Raw genomic sequence first — 22,527 nt, forward strand, 5'->3', positions numbered from 1 at the left:
CTGTAGGCCTAACTGTGGATTATTAACTGGGGTTATATTAAATCATGAATATGAAAACTGACATGTTTTTATGGTCTTGGTCTCGACTCAGTCTCGACTCCTAAAGGACTCGGTCTTGACCTTTCAATGACTCGGTCTTGACTCGGACTCGACTCTATTTATAAACCAACGGATTCGGTCTGATTCGGATGACTTGGACTTGGCATAGGCTCGTCCCCATCACTAGCATTCAGTCTATTGAATGATGGTAAAATAAAACTTGGCTTGCTGCCCTCAGAGGGAGCTCGTTCAAATCCAACCCCCCCCCACCCCCCCCCCCATGTGCGGAGAGAGAAATGAGCAAAACAAAGGAGGAGATTTGGGGAGGAAGATCTGCATCTTCACTGGGAAGGCGTGGAGACTGACTCACTTAAATAGGCTCTCAGGATGATTGACAGGAACTGAATGTTTAGGCTCCTCCCGAACCTATTTTCAAAACTTCATTTAAACCCACCAAAAAAACATTGCATTGTCCCTTATTCATAGTAATAGTAGTGCTCAATCTTGTTATCTCCAACATCTTTGGTCTCAAATACAGACCAAGTTTTGGTTCGAACCTTCTCAGCTTGGTATCTCTGGGAGCAACATGATGCTAGCGGGTTATATTTAAAGAGCCAAAAGTCATTCTGACTGCGATATTTCTCATCGTTCTCTACCATACTTGCACAACACACACACACACATTCTGCCCTTCTCATACAGCCTACGGTCTCATCAATCTTTTACAACGGGAGCATCCAACCCAAAGTGTGAGAAAAACAGAATGAGAGGAGTGTGTAGTAGGGCTGCACGATGTGAGGAAAAGTTGCGATGTGCGATGACATTTTTTGATGTTGCGATGACGATGTGAGTTGCGATAAATATTTTATATTTTTTCATGTTTTAGGGGCCATTCACATGTCGCACCTAAAAACGCGTGGAAAACGCTAGATACGTAGGTTATTGTGACATGACCTGCACGCTGCACTTGTGTCATTCTGAAAAGTAAAAATGTTTTTGAGATACCTGGAAATAACGAGCGCGTCGCACCACGTGCGAGTCGCGACCGCGGCGCTTTCAGAGCGCACATACATTTGAAATAATGAACTTGAGCGCGCAATAGACGCAATATGTGAATCACTGCTTCCACAGTACCTGTGTTTGCGGCGTCATCTCTCCTAAATCCAAAATAATTCCATGATATAGCTGAAGTGCTGTTCCTTTTCACTACAAGGTCTTCGTCTGACAACACATTTTCCTCACTCTTCTCTCCTTTCTCCGCCATCGTTTTTGCTAACAGGCACAGCGTCGCAACTGACACCTCACAAATCAATCTGAGCGTAGCTGACTTGGGGGTTCCCCTGATTGGCCTAATAGCATGAACGCGCAAACCATCCGTGCGTCCCAAACTGCCTACTTCCATACTATATAGTATGCAAAGAGTAAGAGAAGTAGTGCTTTTCTCCTACTACATAGTATGGAAGTATGCGGTTTGGGACGCAGGGCATGTCTTCAGGACTAAACGTGATAGGTCAAACGTTTATTACATGCGCTTACCGTTTTCCCTTCATTCATCGCGTCAAGGCTGTCTGTTGCGATGTGTTCATCGCTTGAGTTCATATCGCGATGACGATGAAAATTCGATGTATCGTTCAGCCCTAGTGTGTAGTGCTTATCATATATCTAGCAGGAGTGTATGTACATTCTCAGACAAAAGATACAAAACATGTCACTGGCATGGTACCATTTAGGTACAGATTTAGGTACCTGTGAAGTAACAGATATGTATCTTTGCGGTATTTTTAGGTACAAATGTGACAGCTTTGACAGCTTTTGTAACAACAGGTGAGCCGTTAACTTCGATGATGTTAAACAAGCGCAATTTAACCAGCTGTTTTTCTTACGTTTTTACATTTGAATAAAGCCGCGTTACTGCCAACGTTTTCGATTATGTCGACCTCTTTCCTTCTTCTTCTTTGTTGGGTAACTCCTCTTATGGGGGCTCACGTGATATAGTAAAGTGTCTACCAAATGCACACTTCAAAATTTTGGCGGAAATAGTCATCCGGGTACTTTTCGCCTACTGTTTTTCGAAAACTATGAATTTGGACATACAACAGTTTTTTAACAGGGAGAAATTCTGGGAGGGTGGTCTTGAATACTGAAGTTGAGAAGCACTGACCCAAAGAACCTAAGGATCAAAGAACCATTTCTTTTTTGCCTTTTATAGTCTGCAGAAACTTGATCCACTACAAAGGACCTTTAGTGCAACAAAATGTTCAGTGGGTGTTAAAGGTTCTTTATGAAATCATTCAGCCTGAAAATGACCATTTATAAACTTTCAATTTTTAAAAGTTTATAAACTAAGCTCAGTATTAGGTCTCTAGGGTGCCGTGCAACTTCACCTGGTAGCTCAACTCCATCCACCTGAGGTGAAAGCAGCCTTAAAAACTGAATTGTGCTCGCTCAGAAATGTCCAACAGTTGCTCCATATGCAGCACGCAGCGTCGGGATGCTGATGACTAATTTGTTTTTTACAGTTTCAAACACTTTAATTCCACTACTAGTCAATTTATTACGAAGAACATTCCCCTTGGAACAATCAGGATCTTGTTCAGTGGTGACAGCTCATTGATCAACCCTTGTGGGGTTTAAACCTTAACCTTTGATCTTTAACCACTATACAACAGCATAAATCACAATCCATTAACCTCAAGGTTATGGGCTCTGAATCCTGCTTGTGTGAGCAGATGAAATTATTGTCTGTCTACCATGGGCGAAACGTGTGTAAGGCGGGGAAGGCTTAGTGATTAAATATTAAAATATTTTCACGTATATCACTAATGTACTAAAGTAATTGAATGCTGTGGGCAAGCGCAAAAAAATAAGATGTTATTATTATTTTTTTTAATAGACAAAGATTGTACAATTAATAACTTAAATCTAATTATGATTACGTTAATTAAAAATGTATTTATATTAAAAATTATTAAATTCCTATTTATGCCACATATCCGTACACACTTAAAAAACGCGGGGTAATGAGACTAGGTTAGTATTAGCTTTTGCAGGCAGCCAACATTTTAAGCATTTACAATTTCAAGCATTTAATTATTTTTAAATAAATGTATGGGGAGCGTGTATGCTTGAAGGTGAAGGTTGTTGCTACATGGCAGGTGGCACCCTGCAGGTTTTAAAAAATAAAAACAATTTAAATGTGGTTTTGCTTTTTAAGTTTGATTCTGTATCGGGTGCTTACTTCTTAAATGTGAGAGCATTCGTGAATTATGTTTAAAGCACAGCACAAAAGGGAGAAAACCTGAAACGGATGCCCCGCCTTCGGGCTTTTCTGATTGGTCCACTGTTCTAGAACTGACATTGAGCTTGACACTGCATTTAAAAAATAAGTGCCAATCATGTCACTCTAGCTTGTGTTTATAAAGAAAAACAATAAAATTAATGCAAAGTGGAATTCAAAAAACACATTCTGAGTGAATCGCTTTTTAGTCTTAACCTGGAGTTGATTCATCCTCCGCCTATGACTGTGATATGAATATTATTGCTTTAATATGTAAAGTCTTCTCCCCAGAGTATTTTTAATATTTATATCCCTTTGTTTTAATGCATTATCACAAAAAATGTCCGTGCACATGAGAATACAATATGTTACTGTTATTGTTCCCTGTTTTTGGATTAGTGACAGCTCGGCCTTGAGCTTTGGTTTTCAGTGTTTATACGTTTAACATAAATCTGCGGCCAGCAGCTATATCCTCAGGGTGTAACTGCAGGCAACTGTTTGTGCATGTTAATAAGCTTAAAATGAAGAAAACCTACATGCTTGTTTGTATCAAGAACCGAAATGTACAGCTTTCAATCTAGATTAATCTAATTAAATCTTTGAGAAGTATGTACACATTTACAAGCCTCAAACATAAGACAAAAAGTCAGACAAAATGGTCCTTATGTTACTGGAGCAGTAGTACACGTTTGTACCTAAAGTGTTCATAATAGTACAAGGTTCATATTGGTACCAAAGAGTGCGTATTAGTATCTCAATAGTACATATTAGTACCAAAAAAATTTTATATTTATAAGTGGTACTGACCCAGTGACAATTTTATTTCTTAGTGTAGGTTCTTGGTTTTGCATTTAAACTTTTTTTTAAGTGTGTGCGTTTAGACTCACCCTTGTGTCTCCTTCAGGAGCAAGTGGGTCTGTCATCCAGGATCCGAACCGGGAGCCGGATGCTTTAATGGTGATCGCATCACTAATGCCGGTAAGCTTCCCACATGCTGGAGAACAAATCATGCACAGACCAAAAATACAAATTACTTTAATGATTTAATGTTATAGTCTCTTAAAATTAAATCTACATCACTTTGTTAAAATTAAAGTCAAGTCATTAACCTGAAATTTTAATAAAGGTTGTGTCATATAAACCTTTATTAAATTCACTCACAAAACCAATAACACTTGTTCGTATAGTTTTCTTTTGAAGTCAACATGAAACCTACTTTAGTTTTGCAATTTCTACTGAAAACACCAGCTAAAACCAGCCTAAACCAGCCTTTAGCTGGTGGGCCAACTGGTCTTCTATCCTGACCAGGTAAAAAGTGTCCAAAAACCCTCTAAACCCGCCATCTTAATCAGCTAAAACCAAGCAAAGAGACCAGCTTGTCTTTGTGACACTAAATATTCAGTAAGAAAATACACTTTATTCATTGGTAACTTATTTGATCATGTAAATTGCTGTCTAGATGATGTGGTGGATGGAGAGGAGGGGTTGAAAATGTTAAATAAAACCAGGATTAAGTTTCTAAAAATATATATTTAAAAAATTCAAATGGGGGACTGCTGTTGAATGCACTTGTTTAATCTATATTATATAAATGTTTATAATGTTTATTTCAAAACATATATAAATAGTTATTTAAAGCTACTTTGTAACAATGCATATTGTGAAAAATGCTATACACGAATTGAATAAAATATACGAATAAAACCTTATATAACCTGATGAGCAATATGTGGTGTTGTCCTGCGGGTCTGTTATGTGTTTTGAGATTATTCAGATTAAAACACCTTGCTTTAATCTGGTGTCTGCAGGGAGATTCAGGCTAAATTATTACATGGCTATATTTAGACTAAAGCCCTGTTTCACACATCCTACAGACCCAAATTCACATTTATGTAGCAACAAAAGATAAAATATCCATCTCACACAATATATAACACATATGATCGCATTGATAATTGTTTAAGGTAAATCGTCATTACATTGTAAATAGGGCTGCATAACGATTAATCGTGATTAATCGTTTGCAGAATAAAAGTTTTTGTTTACATCATATATGTGTGTGTACTGTGTATAATAATTATGTATAAATAAATATACACACATGCATGTATAATTTTAAGAAAAAAATATTTATAGATTAAATATTTATATATAATATAAATTATTTATAAATATAAAAATTTATATACACATGTAAATACGCCCTTAAATATCTACATGTATGTGTATTTATTTATGCATAATTATTATACACAGTACACACACACATATGATGTAAACAAAAACTTTTATTCTGCAAACGATTAATCGCGATTAATCGTTATGCAGCCCTAATTGTAAATGTTTGCCTGTGCAAAGCATCTTCCACTATACTGTTGTGTTCTGAATGGTTGTCAAGGCATTATTATGTGGTTGCTAAGGTGTTGTGGTTTCCAGTTGCTGTGTAGTTGTTAGGGTAACTGTTCCTATAGCTCTATTGGTAGAGCATCACATTAGCAGCTAAAATAACATGAGTTCGATCCCCAGAGAACACACAGATACCGCCAATATGTTTAGCTTGAATGCACTATACAAGGGGTGCACAAATTTTTCCTGATTTCCAAAAATCAAACCTGACTGAGGGCCGTGAGTCAAAAGTAAAATTAATGTTGCCCTGATTCTCTTAATTTATAATTTTCTTATATTTAAAAAAATAAATAAGCAAACATCACTCTGTTTACGCATAACTAATGCAGTTTTCTTTTCGAAGGTATTTTTTGTAAAAAATAAATCATTTTGCCAATCATTTTAAAATTTCATTTTGTCTGTGTGTCACTGCCTCGACTTCTCCATTATGTAGGGTGGCCATTCGTGCCAGTTCCGCCAGACACGTCCTGAACATGTTTTCGGGTTCGTTCTCCGGAAGTCACGTTGGTCGACCGCATACGTCATCAAGGTTTAATATTTCGGGTTTAATTTCAGAAAAGCAACCATTACATTTCAAGGTAAGAATGAAACTACAATGATTGTATGTCTTAAAAGAAATAAATCGTAATTTTCTAATGTATTTTAAATGAAATGTAATGACGTATGCGGTCGAGCAACGTGACTTCCGGAGAACGAACCCGAAAACATGTTCGGGACGTGTCCGGCGGAACTGGCACGAATGGCCACCCTACCTTTATAGTACCCAAGTACAATGAGTTTCGTGATGCATCCCATACACCTTTTAGTATGCATGTACATTAAAAAAAGTATTTACTTTAATTCCTTGCATTTAATTTCAATTAAATGTTTTGTAATGTACAAATAAAACAAAAAATTTTACATTTTAGAAAATGTTTAATTAGAAATATGAACATCTGCGTCAAGTGACATTTCTCCTTTCTCCTTATCTCACGTGGCATGACGGGCCAAATTAAAGGTCACTGCGGGCCAAGTTAGCCCTAGTTTGGGCACGTCTGCGCTATACAGTAAGGCACTTTGAATATTACGGAGGCCCTAAGGGGACATGGAGCAAAATTAAATAAAGTTTAGTTTCATGTGCTCACGTGAAACTTTCATGTGCTCACGCGAAACCTTCATGTGCAGAATTTTTTTTAATGTTTAGTTTCGCGTGCTCACGTGAAGCTATCGCGCGAGCACATGAAACCATCACGTGCTCACCTGAAACTATCGCGCACGCACGTGAAAGCGAAACGCGATAGTTTCACGCGAGCAGGCGAAACTAAACTTAAAAAAAAATTCTGCATATGAAGGTTGCGTGAGCACATGAAACTAAACTATAGATTTTTTTTACTCCAATGTCACCTTAGGGGCTCGGTAGAATATAAGTGTCTGACGAATATAAAGTAATATGCAGTGGCGGCTGGTGACTTCATTTTTCGAGGGCACACGATCCAAGGTTCATCACAACATGCATGTAGCCCATCATGGGTGTGGTTTGTAATTTCAAAATATGTGTTCTGCGCGTCAAGTGAAACCTGTGTCAAAACGTGTCTTGTCAAAATAAGTGCATGCTGCTAACCCATCTAAAGGGTTTATGATAAAAGCGTTTGCGATATACTCACATAATCTCATACGTAATCAGAGTTTACTGTTAAGGGAGTGTCTTGCATTTTTTTGTGAACGTGAGCGTCTCTTTTATCATAAACGGTTTTGACACATGTGCAGCAGGCACTTATTTTGAAAAAAACAAGTGATGCACATGGTTCACATGACAGACACATATTTTGAAAACAGGAGCAACACACAACACTCCGAAACACATACTTTGAATTTGCACCCCTCGGAAGAGCCGCCACTGGTAATATGCTAGTGCTTATTGGTCCCTCATCCCTTAGTCTTTACAATTCAAAATAAATCTGGAGGTTTTATTATCGCGAAAAAATATTATAAAATTTAACAGCACACCTGTTCTGAGGTCTCATTTATGTCTAAAAATGCAAACAGTAAGTTATGCACCCTGTTTAATCCTTGCAGCAATAAAAGTTGTCTGCATATGAAATACATGTTTTCCATAGTGATACACAAGAATGAAACCCAAGTGTGCATTTGAAACCAAAAGATAAATGAACTCATTTTAAAACCAATTGATCGCACACTGAGTCTGGCCCACATTTCTCTTGTAAAAACCAGTGTGAAGGAGAAAGATGATACACACACCAGAGATGTATGCAGCTGTATGTGTGTGTGTTTGGAGACGGTGAATGTGTAATCTTGTTTGTGTGACCTGGAGAGTCCCATAACCAATTTTATTGCTGAGATGTTGCTTTTTCATATCTCAGTTGTCATATTTTTGTACCTTATTTTTGTCTCAGGTCCCCGTTGACGTGATGCAGGTGATTAAATGGCACAAGTTTTATTTTCATGCTCAGCTATTCATTTATCATTTATTTACCCTCGTAGGTCCAGAAACATTGACTTGGTTAGATGATGTTGTGCATAGCTTCTGTATATGTTTACTGCGTGTCTGTGTGTGTCGTACCAAGCTTTTGCATGCATGCACGCAGCCTCTCCTCCAGGTTTACCACACGCAAGTGGAGGTCATCGTAGTCATACGCTCCCATCTCCTGCTGGAGGAGGTTCAGGCTGGACGTCAGGTTCTGCACCTCCTCTTTAAACTGCTGAACCAGCCGGGCGTCGGCTTTGTACTCCTCCAAAACGGGAATTAGCGGCCGCAGCTCTGCCATTTTTGCTTTTATGGCCTGAAAATACGCAACAGAGTTGCTCAGGTGCGAGGCGGGCGGGAAAAGAGGGATTATGGGAAAGTTCAAGTCCCTCTTAGATTGTTGAAGATAGGCATTCTGTCTAATCTGACAACATTGGTCTCTGTCTATAATGATTGAGTCTACTTGTATGAGCGTGTTTGTTCATTTGTACACACTTATAAATAAAGGTTCTGGTATAGTCCCATTTTAAAGACACTGGAGAACTGTCTAAAAGGTGCAGTGTGTTACTTTTAGAAGGATCTCTTGACAGAAATGCAATATCATATACATAACTATATTATTAGTGGTGTATAAAGACCCTACATAATGAACTATTATGTATTTATTACCATAAAATTAGGTGTTTTTTTCTACATACACCGCGGGTCCCCTTACATGGAAGTCGCCATTTTGTGCCGCCATGTTTCTACAGTAGCCCTAAAGGGACAACAGAGCGTGTTTTGTCACTACTGTATTTTGTCTTTATACAACATGTTTGTCCTGTTGCGGCTACCGTAGCTTCTTTATGCATTTCAGTGAACAGTGGACTGAGCCGTTGGTTGCAATTCACAATCTCACTGATAGATGCCGATTAAATCTACACACTGCACCTTTAATATCTATTATTTTTAAACTATACTAGTCAACTTTCGAAGTGGATCAAAACTTTTCATAAAACCATTAACAGTTTTTGTCTTAAGACAACTTTTTTGATCAACTTCAAGTTGACTATTGTATTGTATGCTGACTATGTCTTACATGGCCAAAAGTATGTGGACAACCAAGCATTAATGCTGGTTCAACATTTGATATTAAAGGTCACCTAATATGGTATGTTTTTTTAAGACATAATATTAGACACAGGTGTCCACAAAATGTACCTATGACGTGTCATTTATAATACCATGCTGAAAAGGTCGCTTTTTGTGTGTTCAGGAAAAAGTGCTGTTTTTGTGTGTGTGTCTTTATATGCAAATGTTTATTGTTATCTACACTGATAAAAAATTATTTTCAAAAAAAAAATTCTTAGTATTTTTGTCTTGTTTTCAATAAAAATATAAAAAAAATCCTAAATTAAGATGCTTTTTCTTGCTGAGCAAAACGACCCAAGTCTAGTTTTTAGTCCAAAAATATCAATTTAGAATTTTTCTTTCATTTAGTGTTTAAGAAAAATGTTCAAGATTTTTTGCTTACCCCATTGGCAGATTTTTTTTGCTTGTTTTATGCACAAAATCACTTAAATTTGATATTTTTGGTCTAAAAACTAGACTTATTTTCTTGGGTCGTTTTGCTTATCAAGAAAAAGGATCTTAATTTAAGAATTTTTAGATATTTCTACTGAAAACAAGACAAAATACTAAGAATTTTTTTTCTTGAAAATCAGTATTTGCAGTGTATACCAAAAACACTGCAAAAATGACTTTCTTACTTAGTATTTTTGTCTTGTTTTTAGAAATATCTAAAAATCCTTACATTAAGATGTATTTTCTAGATGAACAAAACGACTAGTTTATGACAAAAAATATACAATTTAAGTGAATTTGTGCTTAAAACAAGCAAAAATATCTGCCAATGGGGTGAAAAAATAAATCTTAAAATAAGTTTTCTTTTTTCTTAAACACTTAATTCAAGCAAAATATTCTCACCCCATTGGCAGATATTTTTGCTTGTTTTAATTCACCTAAATTGTATATTTGTTGTCTAAAGACTAGACTTATTTTCTTACGTCATTTTGCTCATCAAGAAAAAACTGTTCAAGATTTTTTGTTTACCCCATTGGCAGATTTATTTATTTTTTGCTTGTTTTATGCACAAAATCAATTAAATTTGATATTTTTGGTCTAAAAACTAGACTTATTTTCTTGGGTCGTTTTGCTTATCAAGAAAAAGGATCTTAATTTAAGAATTTTTAGATATTTCTACTGAAAACAAGACACGAATACTAAGATTTTTTTTTCTTGAAAATCAGTATTTGCAGTGTATACCAAAAACACTGCAAAAATGACTTTCTTACTTATCATTTTTGTCTTGTTTTTAGAAATATCTAAAAATCCTTACATTAAGATGTATTTTCTTGATGAACAAAACGACTAGTTTATGACAAAAAATATACAATTTAAGTGAATTTGTGCTTAAAACAAGCAAAAATATCTGCCAATGGGGTGAAAAAATAAATCTTAAAATAAGTTTTCTTTTTTCTTAAACACTTAATTCAAGCAAAATATTCTCACCCCATTGGCAGATATTTTTGCTTGTTTTAATTCACCTAAATTGTATATTTGTTGTCTAAAGACTAGACTTATTTTCTTACGTCATTTTGCTCATCAAGAAAAAACTTCTTGATTTAAGAATTCTTACATATTTTTACTGAAAACAAGACAAAAATACTAAGTAAGAAAGTGATTTTTTTGCAGTGAACATACACCATTTTTAAATCTTTCCACGCCAGCGTTTTAAAAAAAAGTTGCCAACCAGCACCAGCATTTTTAAAATTTTCATGAAAGTAGGTTTATTCAAAAATACCAAATTTTGAGCAAAAAGTTGAGAACTGCATTTTTGTTAACAGGACTTTTGTTAGAGATCAGATTCAGAGCGATGATCACAAGGAGTTTTCGCTGTTTTTGGATCAGTGGATGCTTTAGTTTTTTAAAAGTTGGTTAAGAGCACCACCTAGTGGATAATAGCGGAAATATGGATTGCCATAAAAACTTGTCATTGGCAGGAAAGCGGTTTCTCCTTATTGTCGAGATAACTGGTCAATGGTGGGGAAAGAGTTAATATATTACCTTGCGGTAACTACGTGTGGTAATGAATTTGGTAAAGAAGATTGAAAATAGGACTAATCATAGTCTTTGGATGGTTGTGGGTGGGGCCTCCGCAAAGTGACATCAGTTTGCTCAGAAAAAGTCAACAGCTTGTCCCATCAGACTGCTGATGTTTTACGGCATAACAAATATTTTAATAATATTTTTTATCAATACATGATGGTTGTGTACACACAAAAATTAATTTCTCATATTAGGTGACCTTTAAAATCCACTTTCTGGAAAGCTTTCCAATAGATGTTGAAGCACTATGCTGAGATTTGATGCTTTGATTCAGACATAACCATCAGTGAGGTCAGGCCCCATTTCATATTTGAACAGACACATTGTGGTTCTGGATGAGAGTATGTACACCTTATTCTACTAAAGATTATATTGCACGGCTACATTTAATGCAACTGTTAGCAATAGGTGTGGTTAAAATAGTCACACATACTTTTGCACTGTTATGCATGTACACATGCTTTATATAACATAGGAAAGCTTTAATTTTAAACTAATGTATAAATATTATAAAATGATATCATTTGGCCAACTCCACCCCTATACAGTGACAATGCTAATTAATAAAACATTGATAAAAGAACCTTTATTTGTAAGATTTATGTTTGTAAATATAGTGTTTTGTGTTTGCAGAGCCATCGAGAGTCCAGAGGCCAAACGGCAGTAAATTTACTAAGATTTGATCAACGAAATCAAGCGCTCTGAACACGGTAAACAATTGGGAAAAGACTTTATTAGTTATCGTTTAGAATGCAACAGCAGAAGGGAGACATGCTGAAATTACAACTCACGTACAACAAAGTGATGTTTAATTCTTCTACTTCAAACGCATATTACTCCAATAACCAAAGATGTAAAGTGACAAAACAAAAAAACTTTTGCAATACTAGCAAAGATGTAAATAATATAATAATAATAATGCTTATAATAATCATAATATCAATATCAATGTAGCTAAATAATCATATAAATAAAAAGTAACAATTCTTTAGAAAAGCATGCAGGAAGAGATCTGATTGGTGGTTGGATAAGGAAGGGGGAGGAGTGATTCTTACAGCTAATGTCGTATCGAATATGAGAATCGTGACATAAACAGCGTGATTGACGCCCACTTCAGCCAATCGTGGGTTAGACCTGCCTCTTCTGGCCTCTGGCTCTCCTATCATGTCTTTATAGTTAGCCCTGCAAGCAAGAAACAACAGACTCAGCACAGGGAGCTAACTCACTAACCTGTCTAACACATTCACACACAGACTCTTTAACTCACACACGCACACTGTTGTGTTAAAAAGTGCAAATAAAATAACATCATTCCATGCATGTGCCAGGTAGTCTGTGGTATGTGTGTCATTGCATATATATTTGCATAGCGACCACATTTTTTGTGACGAAATGTGCATCCATTTTTTTTTTACTATTTTTATTTGTTTAAGACATAAAGAATAGCATCAGATTAAATGTTTAATAAATGCACATTTCGAAACTGTGCATTGTTTGCGTATAATCGTGCATGTGTACCTTGTATTGCTTGGCGATGTTTTGTTTGTGGTTTTCTTCCACCTGTTTGAATTTGGTCTCCAGGCCACGGAGTTGATCTTCCATCTTCACCACATACTGCAGGTCCCTCTGGGTCCGCTGGTCCAATACTTGGATTGATTGCGTCATGTTTTGCACCTACAACAAACACACACACACAAGTGCCAGACATATAAAATCTGTTTTAAAAATATTGCTGTCTAATGCTTCCAGCCTTCAGTGTCAAATTAAAAAGTGACTAATTGTGCTTTTCCTACGAAGTAGACGGTTGAGTTTGACATCATAACCATGTAAAACTTATATTGGCTAAAATAGCACATTGTAATTAAATTAGACTTTTTGTATAAATTTTATGAAATTAAAACATTGACATTTCTTCTCTTCTGTTATTGGTCTGAGATAATCTGGGATCGAGTCCAGTCTTCCCTTCGGCCCTACATGGATGGATTTGTCATCTATTTCATCATAAATGATGCTGATTTTGTCAAAAACACAGATGACCTTCACATCGAGATCTTACGGTATCTCTAGGCTATAGTTTATAAACTAGTTGTTTTTAGGAAAGCTGAGATCATCAACAGCTATTTCACATTCTGTTCATGACTCGGTATGCTCATGCTGTTTGTCCCTGGTTGCATCATTGCCATTATCAGGAAAAACTATTATATTTCTGGAACATGTTTGTTATTGTGGCATCTCTGTTCCAGAGGAACTCATTAACTGTGTGTGAGCTGTTGTTAAGCACAACCCCCTATGTCAATTTAATCTCAGGAGGATGAACTTGGTGTCTAACACGGGATAGGTGAGGAGTTGAAAGGTCACTGGATGCAACGGTTCGGTCACCTTCTCCAGTAGCTGTCGGAGTTGTTTGGTGCGGGCATCTCTCGAGCACATGGTCTGTTGAGGTGCGACCACCGTGCACACACATCTGCCCTCGCTGTCCTGTGCCGAACTGTACACCTGCCAGGACTCTTCTGGATTAGCAGGTAAAACCTGTGAAAGAGGGCGAGAACGGTGAAATTAATCTCACTGTCATACGATGTTTATAGTTTCAGTCATAATCCCACACTTACTGACATAACACACTCACACAAGATTATGCAAAGCCCCATCTGCTCGGTCACGACAGGTCACGCCCCACTTTCAGACCACCAATCAAAACCCAGCACCTCTTCATCTACTACCACCTCAATCAGTAAGGCAAACATCAATGGCATTTATCCAAACACGCAATTCCTTAGTTGTATTTGACTGACAGCTGTTAGATATAAAAGACCTTTCTGTCAATCTGGAAGTGCTGTTGAGCTACAGATCCAATCACAGTCTGCCTAATACTGGCAGGAGTGAAACACAGATGGCAGCCTGATGAACATCCAGATTCTCAGATCGCTTCGACAAAATAGCCAAACCAAAAGCGGGCTTATAGAGGATTACAACACTGCGAACATACTTCTGTTTGATCTATTTTGCAGTCTTTATAGCTTTATTTAGCTTTTATATCAGCCCCGTTGTAAACTCCATTATCATTTCTATCCATCATCTCAGCAATGAACTATAAAACATAAACAGTATTTTTTGTATTATTTATCTATCCATCTATCTATCTATCTATCTATCTATCTATCTATCTATCTATCTATCTATCTATCTATCTATCTCAGCATAAACTGTCATCTTTCTGTCCGTCTCATCATAATTCATAAGCCATGATCAGCAATGTCAAAATCAAACATATTGTCTGCAATGAAAATCAATGAATATTTTAATTGAATCTTGCCTGGAAATATTTCGCACCTTTGTACAACAGATAAACCATTGCATTTTAAACAGATGAGTAAATAATGAGTTGAAACCATTAAAACATTGGTATAATGTGCCAGTGTAACACATATTAACAGACATAAATTTACATTTACATATTTAACTTATCAGTATGTGCGTTTCATGAGAATCGAACCCACGACCTTTGCGTTCCCAATGCACTACTCTACCAATAAAGTTGTAAGAAATTATACAATTTTGTCACGTGCGTCACGTTAAAGCGTCGTGCCAAGTTTAAAAAAAAAGTTGAACTTTAAAAAACGCGTCTTGAATGCACTGCGTTCTAGTCGTTTTGAACGCAAGTACGCGTCCGCTGCGCAAGCCTTTCCGTACGCGGAGTTGCATAAAATATGGCATTTCGTTAAATATTATATATATATATCCAAACTTTTATCTTAATTTAGGCGTGTATATACTGTAGCTCCACACTTACTCCTATACTCCGATCTGGATAGCCGCTCTGCGCTGCGGTGAGTTTGGTGGTGTTCAGCCCCACCAGTGATGGCAGAGTCTGGGACATCCAGTTGGTGATCATTGCCATGGTGCTGAGCACCACACCGATCTTCAGCAAAGGCACCGACATCTTTGCGCTTGGACCCAAACTCTCATTATTCTACAAAAGCCACCGGGGAACCGGAACGGCGAGCATCGCTGCCCGTGAGCGCCTCGTGCATCACCATCATAACTATCATTGTTATCTCCTCTAACGGTCCCGGTCCGAACGGTATCAAGGTGTTCATCTCGGCGCTGTTGGATGCTGAATGGAGTCCTGTAAGGTTTGAGTAGTACAAATTCGTTTTACTGGCGTCTATCCCGTTATTCGTGGCTCTTTTGTGTGCGTTCACGCCCTACTTGGTCCGCTTTCCCCACGCAACTGATTTACTCGGGACCGAGCGCACCGACTGCTTCTCCGTGGATGAGAGAAGAGGCGGTGCCACGCTCTCCTATATAGGTGTGCGCGTGATGTTGCGCGCTTCTCCGCTCACGAGACGCCCTTTGCGCGCCACTTGGGATTTGCGCTTGGCGACCGATCGCATTAATAGCCCGCCGTTTGTCATGGTCACGAGTCCAGGAGGGTCGTAAACTGAACATCTCAATGTCACGCCCCACTACGGGTCAACAGGAGTGAAAAATGATCTCGGTGATCCCAAGTGATGTTAATTTAACAAGCACCCTGCCATAATGCGCCCGGTTACAACCTTCTTTGTGTAATATCATTTAATTAACTCTCACAAGACATCCATCACTATTTCATTGGGAAAATGAGGGACACTAAAAGTCATTGGTAGAAATGTCTTTATATTGCAATCATTCTCTATTGCGGGTCATTCCTGTTACGCAGTAACCTTGTACAGTTTTTTTATAAAATAGTTTTGTAATTAAATGAAGGGTACACTCTTAAAAATAAAGGTTTTGCAGTTGAATAATCACTTTTCTATCTGAAGAACCTTTTTCACTACAAAGTACCTTTCATGCAACAGAAAGGTCCTATGGATGTTTAAAAAACAAATGTTTTTGTAACCTTTATTTGTAAGAGCATATAGCAGACTTTCAGAAATATAGCTACTCTGGTTCAGCTCAGGCACTTCAAAATTATTGATTATAATTTACAAGTGCATGAAAATTAATAAGATGGAACCAAAATATAGATTAAGTCTTGGCTCAGACAGACAGAGAGAGAAACTGGACCTCAGCAGACAATTTTTTTGCCATTTTAAAATTTATTTTGATAAATAATCTTTTAGAAGACTAAAACCATAACATCACAAAATGTAATCCACTGCAAACAATGACTGATATTGTGCTGTTGTTTCCCACTGTGATGTCACCCTATGATGATATCACTGGAGAAATGTCTTTTGTTACTTTCTTACAGAAAGTGATTTTGAGAAATTGATAGCAAATGACTACGTACAGTAACACAGGAAGCCTTTTGATTACATAAAGGAAAACAAAGACCCACATAAAATACTATAAAATAAAACACATACAGTGTGTAAATGTCTTGAGAAATGTCAAATATACTGTAAAAGAGGTGTAGAGCCGCCCTGCGTGCTCGCAGACGTCCATAATGATTAGTGCATTAAATCAGTTTGCATTAGAATGACTCGAGCGCCCCCGTGCTGCTGTCAGTGGTACCGCAATGCAATTACACCCACCACTAACCGGTGCCATACCGTAAAATAATGCATTCTATCCAGCCCTGGCCATATGGCAGAATGAGAAGTGTATTGTCTGGTGGATCAGTGGTATAACTCCTCTCATACACAAACAGAGTCAGTGAGTAATCCTGACACAGAGAGGTGCAAACCGCATTGTAGTGTCACAATGTCACATCACACTGACGATACAAGTTTTACAATGCACTATACACTAATGTTTTTACTTTAAAAAGACCATTTTTGTTATACACATGGGTATATACAGAAGTCATGGGTTCAAAAAGCTATGCACCATTTTCACTGTTGTTGGGTAAAAATGATTTGTATATTAGTAGTGGGGCATGTTGTCACAGTACACACACAAACACACACACACACACACACACACACAAATACAGGCTATATATACTGCATATAGGACATAAATGTGATGTTCTTGTAGCTCAATTGTTACAGATTTGCATTAGCAGCGCAAAATACCACGAGTTCGATCCCCATGACACACACACATATAGTTACTTAGGAAAAGCATCTGAATGTAATGTACATAAATGTAGTATAATGAATTCAGGTTGATTAGGGCAGGGTGCATGATCTCTGAAAGCCAATGCTGATATTTGAAATCACCTAAACAAACACGCCCCTACCCCAATAGAATCTGGACCTTCTTTTGATAGACCCGCCCCACACATACGCAACCCAGACAAAGATGTCGGTTAGTAGACACACCCCTAACTGCTGACTGGCTACAAGTGTTTTGGTACTCGGCCTGACTCCCTTTTCCAGTGTTTTTCAAAAATCATGCACCCCGCCTTTAATGTCAAAAAGTGTCCCAGTTTACCTGATTTATCTATAAAAAAAAATTATTTGTGACCCTGGATTAAGATAATTTTAAAGATTACATCATCTGAAAGCTGAAAAAATAAGCTTTCCGTTGATGTATGATACGTTAGGTCAATATTTAGCTGAGATACAACTATTTGAAAATCTGCTAAGAGTGCAAAATATTGAGAAAATCGCCTTTAAAGTTCAAATTAAGTCCTTAGCGCAGTGGTTCTCAAACTGGGATCCGGGCCCCCAGGGGGGTGCGAGATGGTGCCGGGGGGGGCCCAGTTTTATGACATTTTATAAAATACATTCATTTATCATGAATTCTGTGTAATTAAACATAAAAAATAAGGCTACTAACCAGCATCACTACTTTGTTTTATATGTTTTGTTTAATTAAAATGTTACATTTTAGAACAGTTGTTGTCATAAATTTTCTTTGAGGGGGGCCGCGAAGGAATGCACCGAAGACAAGGGGGGCAGCACGTGGATAAAGTTTGAGAACCACTGCCTTAGCGCACATATTACTAATTATAAGTACATTTTTATATATTTATGGTAGGAAATTTACATAATATCTTTACTTGAAGCGTAACTAAACCCTAAACCAACTTTTTTTAGTTAATGATCTGTACGAATGGGGCTTTATTAGTGCTGTTCATTGATTTTAGTAAGTTTTTTGACATTTGGATATAAAGTGTTTCAATACTACAATATATGGTGTAAAAACGTCTGAGTGCTGCCCTCTTCAGGTTGAACGGTGGCAACTGCAGTTGAATTTTCCTATTGGATGGTGGGTCCAAAAAATGACTCGTGATGTAAGCAAGTTCAAGATCACCACGCCCTTATTACGATCTCACCACACACTTAGTTCGTCCCCTCTATCTCCTTGGGATCTGCCCACTTTTTTTGCATTTTTCAAATATTGCCAGTGGGTGGAGTCACGCTCTGACCAGGGGTTTAGTTACTCTTTAATGTCCTAATGATTTTTGGCATAAAAATTTATAATTTTGAATTGATATATTTTTGGCTATTGCTACAAATATACCCGTTCTACTTATTACTGGTTTTGTGGTTCAGGGTCACAATTTTTATTAGTAATTTATTTTTTAGTTAAACTACAGCAGTTGCCTATTTAAAAACTAAGTTTCATAAATAAATCATCTTAGTCCATCATAAACTTTTACTTCTAAATTATAACATGAATATGTCAAAGGTACATTACTGAGACATAAGAGGGAGCGTCAGGCATCCCGTGTCTCTTAGTATATCCAGCTTGGCTTCAATAAAACATCACACAGCAAACATCTAAAACCCTGAATCTAGGGCATATATTCTTTCCGGCTCTGCCGCTACTTTGTATTTTGTGTGTGAGGAGACATAGAGAGATATAAAAGAGAAATAAAGTATGTGAATGATAGAGCCATAGCAGCAGAAGGTCACTTCAGCACAAATCACACTGTGCTACGGGTTGTTTGGCCTTGGGATATTAATCTGAGTGTTTGAATGAACAATTGAACATGAATCACTTGCTTGCTTGTTTATATTTAAGAGGTAATAAGCATCATATCTGAACAATTTTCTAGGGTGATGATTTGCATAAAAATAGCACTAGGTTTATGGTAAAACTGCATCTATGCATGTTGGCCTGATCTTGTGTTAGCGCCTTACACTTACTGACACTCGTCTACAAATAGTCACGTTTCATATGGTCATATTAGTTTTGCAAGATTTTTACTCTTTGCATATTTCAACCTAGCTTTCTTTCTTCCTCTGAATAAAAGCTAATGTCGTTTTTATTAAATTACACCTATTATGTAAAATAAACTTTTACAAGTTGTTTGGACATTAATGTGTGTTGGCAGTGTGTGAACACTTCTACTCTCCAATGCAAAAAATCCACCCACTCCTTTTTTAATTTAATCTGAGCACTTGGTGGTTTAGAACAGAAAGGTAAGTGATTTTTGATAAAAAATGTATTTTGAGGTAAACTATCCCTTTAAATGCAGAGGTCACATTCCAAGTATGGGTTACCATACAATGGCAGATTCGTCACTTTCACTTTTACTTCCATAAAGCCACGCCCACAGACAATGACTGACAGTCCAAGCAACAAACAATAACCAATACATAAATCGACACAAAAACATGCGCCATATTAAGTAAATGGAAAGTACTGGCATATCACATGTACGCAAAATTGTAATTTGCACGACTTTTCACACTGTGTGCTATTTATACGCACTTCATGAGAATTGGTTGGTTTTTAAACAATTTTTTACGTTAACAAATATTTTTGAGTTGAATTAACTCAAAATTTTAAGGCAACCTAGGGCTTCATTTATAAAGTGTGCATAAGCACAGATTTTATCGTAGAAGTGTGCGTAGGCAAAAATTCATGGCATATTTATAAAATCTTTGACGTAAAAGTGCTTTGCGCCACATCAGGTTCTGAGCAGACCTACGCACTTTTGCTTGTCCAATAACTGCAGGTTTTTGGAAGTATAAGCCATTCTTGCTGCTCGAAATGGGTGTAAACATTGGCAAGCGCTCTTTTTTATGTCTATGACATTAATTAGGCATCGTTTAAAGGCGGAGATCTGAAACTGCTCAGCTGCGCACAAGTTCAAGATAATTTGCGATTTATAGATTTCACATTAGAAAGAAAGGGGTAGGCGCATTTTCTGTGCATTCGTTTGTTTTATGAATCACACATGTACACATTTTTGATAAATGATTGTAAGATCAAATGTAGGATGGTAACGTGAATTACGTAATAATATTACTTTTCTGAAGTTACGAGTAAAGTAACGCATTACTTTTTATGTACACATTAATATTTGAGTTAATTTTAAAAAAGTAAATAAGTAACGCAATAAGTTACTTTTTTAATAATTACTTGGTAACACTTTACAATAAGGTTCATTAGTTAACATTAGTTAACTACATTAGTTAACATGAACTAATAATGAACTGCACTTATACAGCATTTATTAATCTTTGTTAATGTTTCCCCAACACTGTTTATAAATGAGGTCGCAAGTAACTTACTTTTAAAGTTGAACCAACAAATATTTTATTACAGTGTATCCAAAAACCTCTTTTATCACCTTCTGTTAGCACCGTATACATCATACTGTTAATGCTTTGATCTCCTTTTGTATTTGATCTAAGCATGAATGTCAATTAGGTTTGAAATGACATGAGGGTGAGTAAATGATTTTTTTCAAACTATTGTAAAACAGTTTAATAGCGGAGCCTATCCGATACCCCAACGCCAGGTGACAACTGTTTAATTTCACGTACACTGTTTAATTTTGCGTAATCTAACCCTAAACCGACGCGAAAATGGTAAGAAAATAGGAAAGAGAATGCAACGGACGTAATAGTATTGAAGTCCCCAGTTCGTCAAAAAATGACGCGAAAGGTATACCCTCCGCGTCAACATATTGACACATGGTCAAGTGTCGTCAAATATTGACGCCATGGGGTGAGACTGTGTAGCAATAATTCTGAAAACAAGTTTGCAGTTAACATCTCATATTAATGTTTTATACTCAAGCAACATTCTCTTAGGGAACAACAATCAATATTACTTTCATCAACGAGTGAGCAGCAAAACCAAAATCTCAAGCTGGGATTCCTTTTTTTTCTCATGTTTAATAATTCATATGTAGGCTGTACAATTTCTGCAGCCCCCAGCAAAACGATAACATCCCACAGAATAAGAGGCTGGGTGAATGTACCCGTAGAAGCGCCATGAGCTCTGGTACAGAAGAGAGACCGGCAGTAACTCATCTGTAACGGTCTACAGTAAAGCTTTCAGCTGCAGGCTGCATGTACAAAAAACCTCCAAGACGATATGAGTGATTTACCAATCGGTCTGAACTAAAGCATTGGAGACCTCCCAACTAACAGTTCTCACTGTGTAGATGTTACAGTATGTAGAGGAAGAGCAGTTGATGTTTCTGAAACTCTTTCTGCCGAAACTTCAAATGATTTGCCTCGGTGTACTGCAGAGGTGTTTGGAAAGCAGCCCTGCTTTTTGAACATTTACACTTGCGTTTTCTTCTGCGTTTGCAAGCAGCCTATTATTCTGGTTGCATTGCATCTTTATTGAATATGCGTCCCCACTGAGGTACTATTACAGCCAAACATAGTGATTTACTCTGATTCTGTGGAAATGTTGTTTATGACTCAGCAAAAGGAAGGAGGTGCGTGCTTGTATGTGAAAATGTAAATCTAGATTTTTACATTTCCTGTAGAAAATTGGTGCATGTCAATCTAAACGTCCCCACAACATTGTGCTGTGCATTAGGTGGTTAAGGTGGAACCTGATGGTTCACAGGGTGTTGCTTGGCGGTTGCAACGTGCTCCGAGTGGTTGCATTGCTATGTAGTTGTTTTGCCTTGCGTCCGAAATTGCATACTGCGACAGTACATACCAAATTGAATGATTGACCTTTCTATGTAGTATGAATATGGGAAGTGTGAATAAAATTCGGACATACTACATCCATCATGTTGAAACATCACGTGACATTCATCGTCATAACAACAAGTGAGCTGTTAAATTAGATGAGCAATTAAACCACAAGGCACAGTTGTTTTCCTTACGCATTTACATTTAAATAGAGCTGCGTCAAACACTTTCCGGCTTTTATGTATATGACAACCTCTCCTTCACAGGATAGTAAAGTGTCGAATGCACACGTCAAAATCTTGCCGGAAGTAGTAGGTCATCTGGGTGTGGGGGAGTGAGGTAAGTTGTCACACTTTTCACACTGTCTAACATTACTGAGCCCCATGCATCACAATGGTATAAATCTCATACCAAATGAAAGTAGG

At 37.1% G+C, this 22,527-nt stretch overlaps 1 protein-coding gene across 3 annotated transcripts in view; it reads right to left on the reverse strand.

The window, feature by feature from the left end:
- olfm1b (olfactomedin 1b) overlaps positions 1-22,527 on the reverse strand; it is a 45,009-nt gene that overhangs the window by 12,731 nt on the left and 9,751 nt on the right. Inside the window, exons 1-5 of one of the 3 annotated variants that reach the window (XM_065243894.2) lie at positions 15,124-15,738; positions 13,713-13,862; positions 12,852-13,007; positions 8,283-8,502; positions 4,204-4,310 (exon numbers count right to left, since the gene is read on the reverse strand). In XM_065243894.2, the coding sequence (XP_065099966.1) occupies positions 4,204-4,310; positions 8,283-8,502; positions 12,852-13,007; positions 13,713-13,862; positions 15,124-15,273 (783 nt within the window). In that variant the 5' untranslated portion in view covers positions 15,274-15,738. Of the gene's footprint in view, positions 1-4,203; positions 4,311-8,282; positions 8,503-12,851; positions 13,008-13,712; positions 13,863-13,959; positions 14,486-15,123; positions 15,739-22,527 lie in introns of those variants that run through there. The other 2 variants (XM_065243896.2, XM_065243895.2) reach the window with 2 other exon arrangements.

Source organism: Paramisgurnus dabryanus, chromosome 18 (assembly GCF_030506205.2).
Source record: "Paramisgurnus dabryanus chromosome 18, PD_genome_1.1, whole genome shotgun sequence".
In the NCBI taxonomy this organism is placed as follows: Eukaryota; Metazoa; Chordata; class Actinopteri; order Cypriniformes; family Cobitidae; genus Paramisgurnus; species Paramisgurnus dabryanus.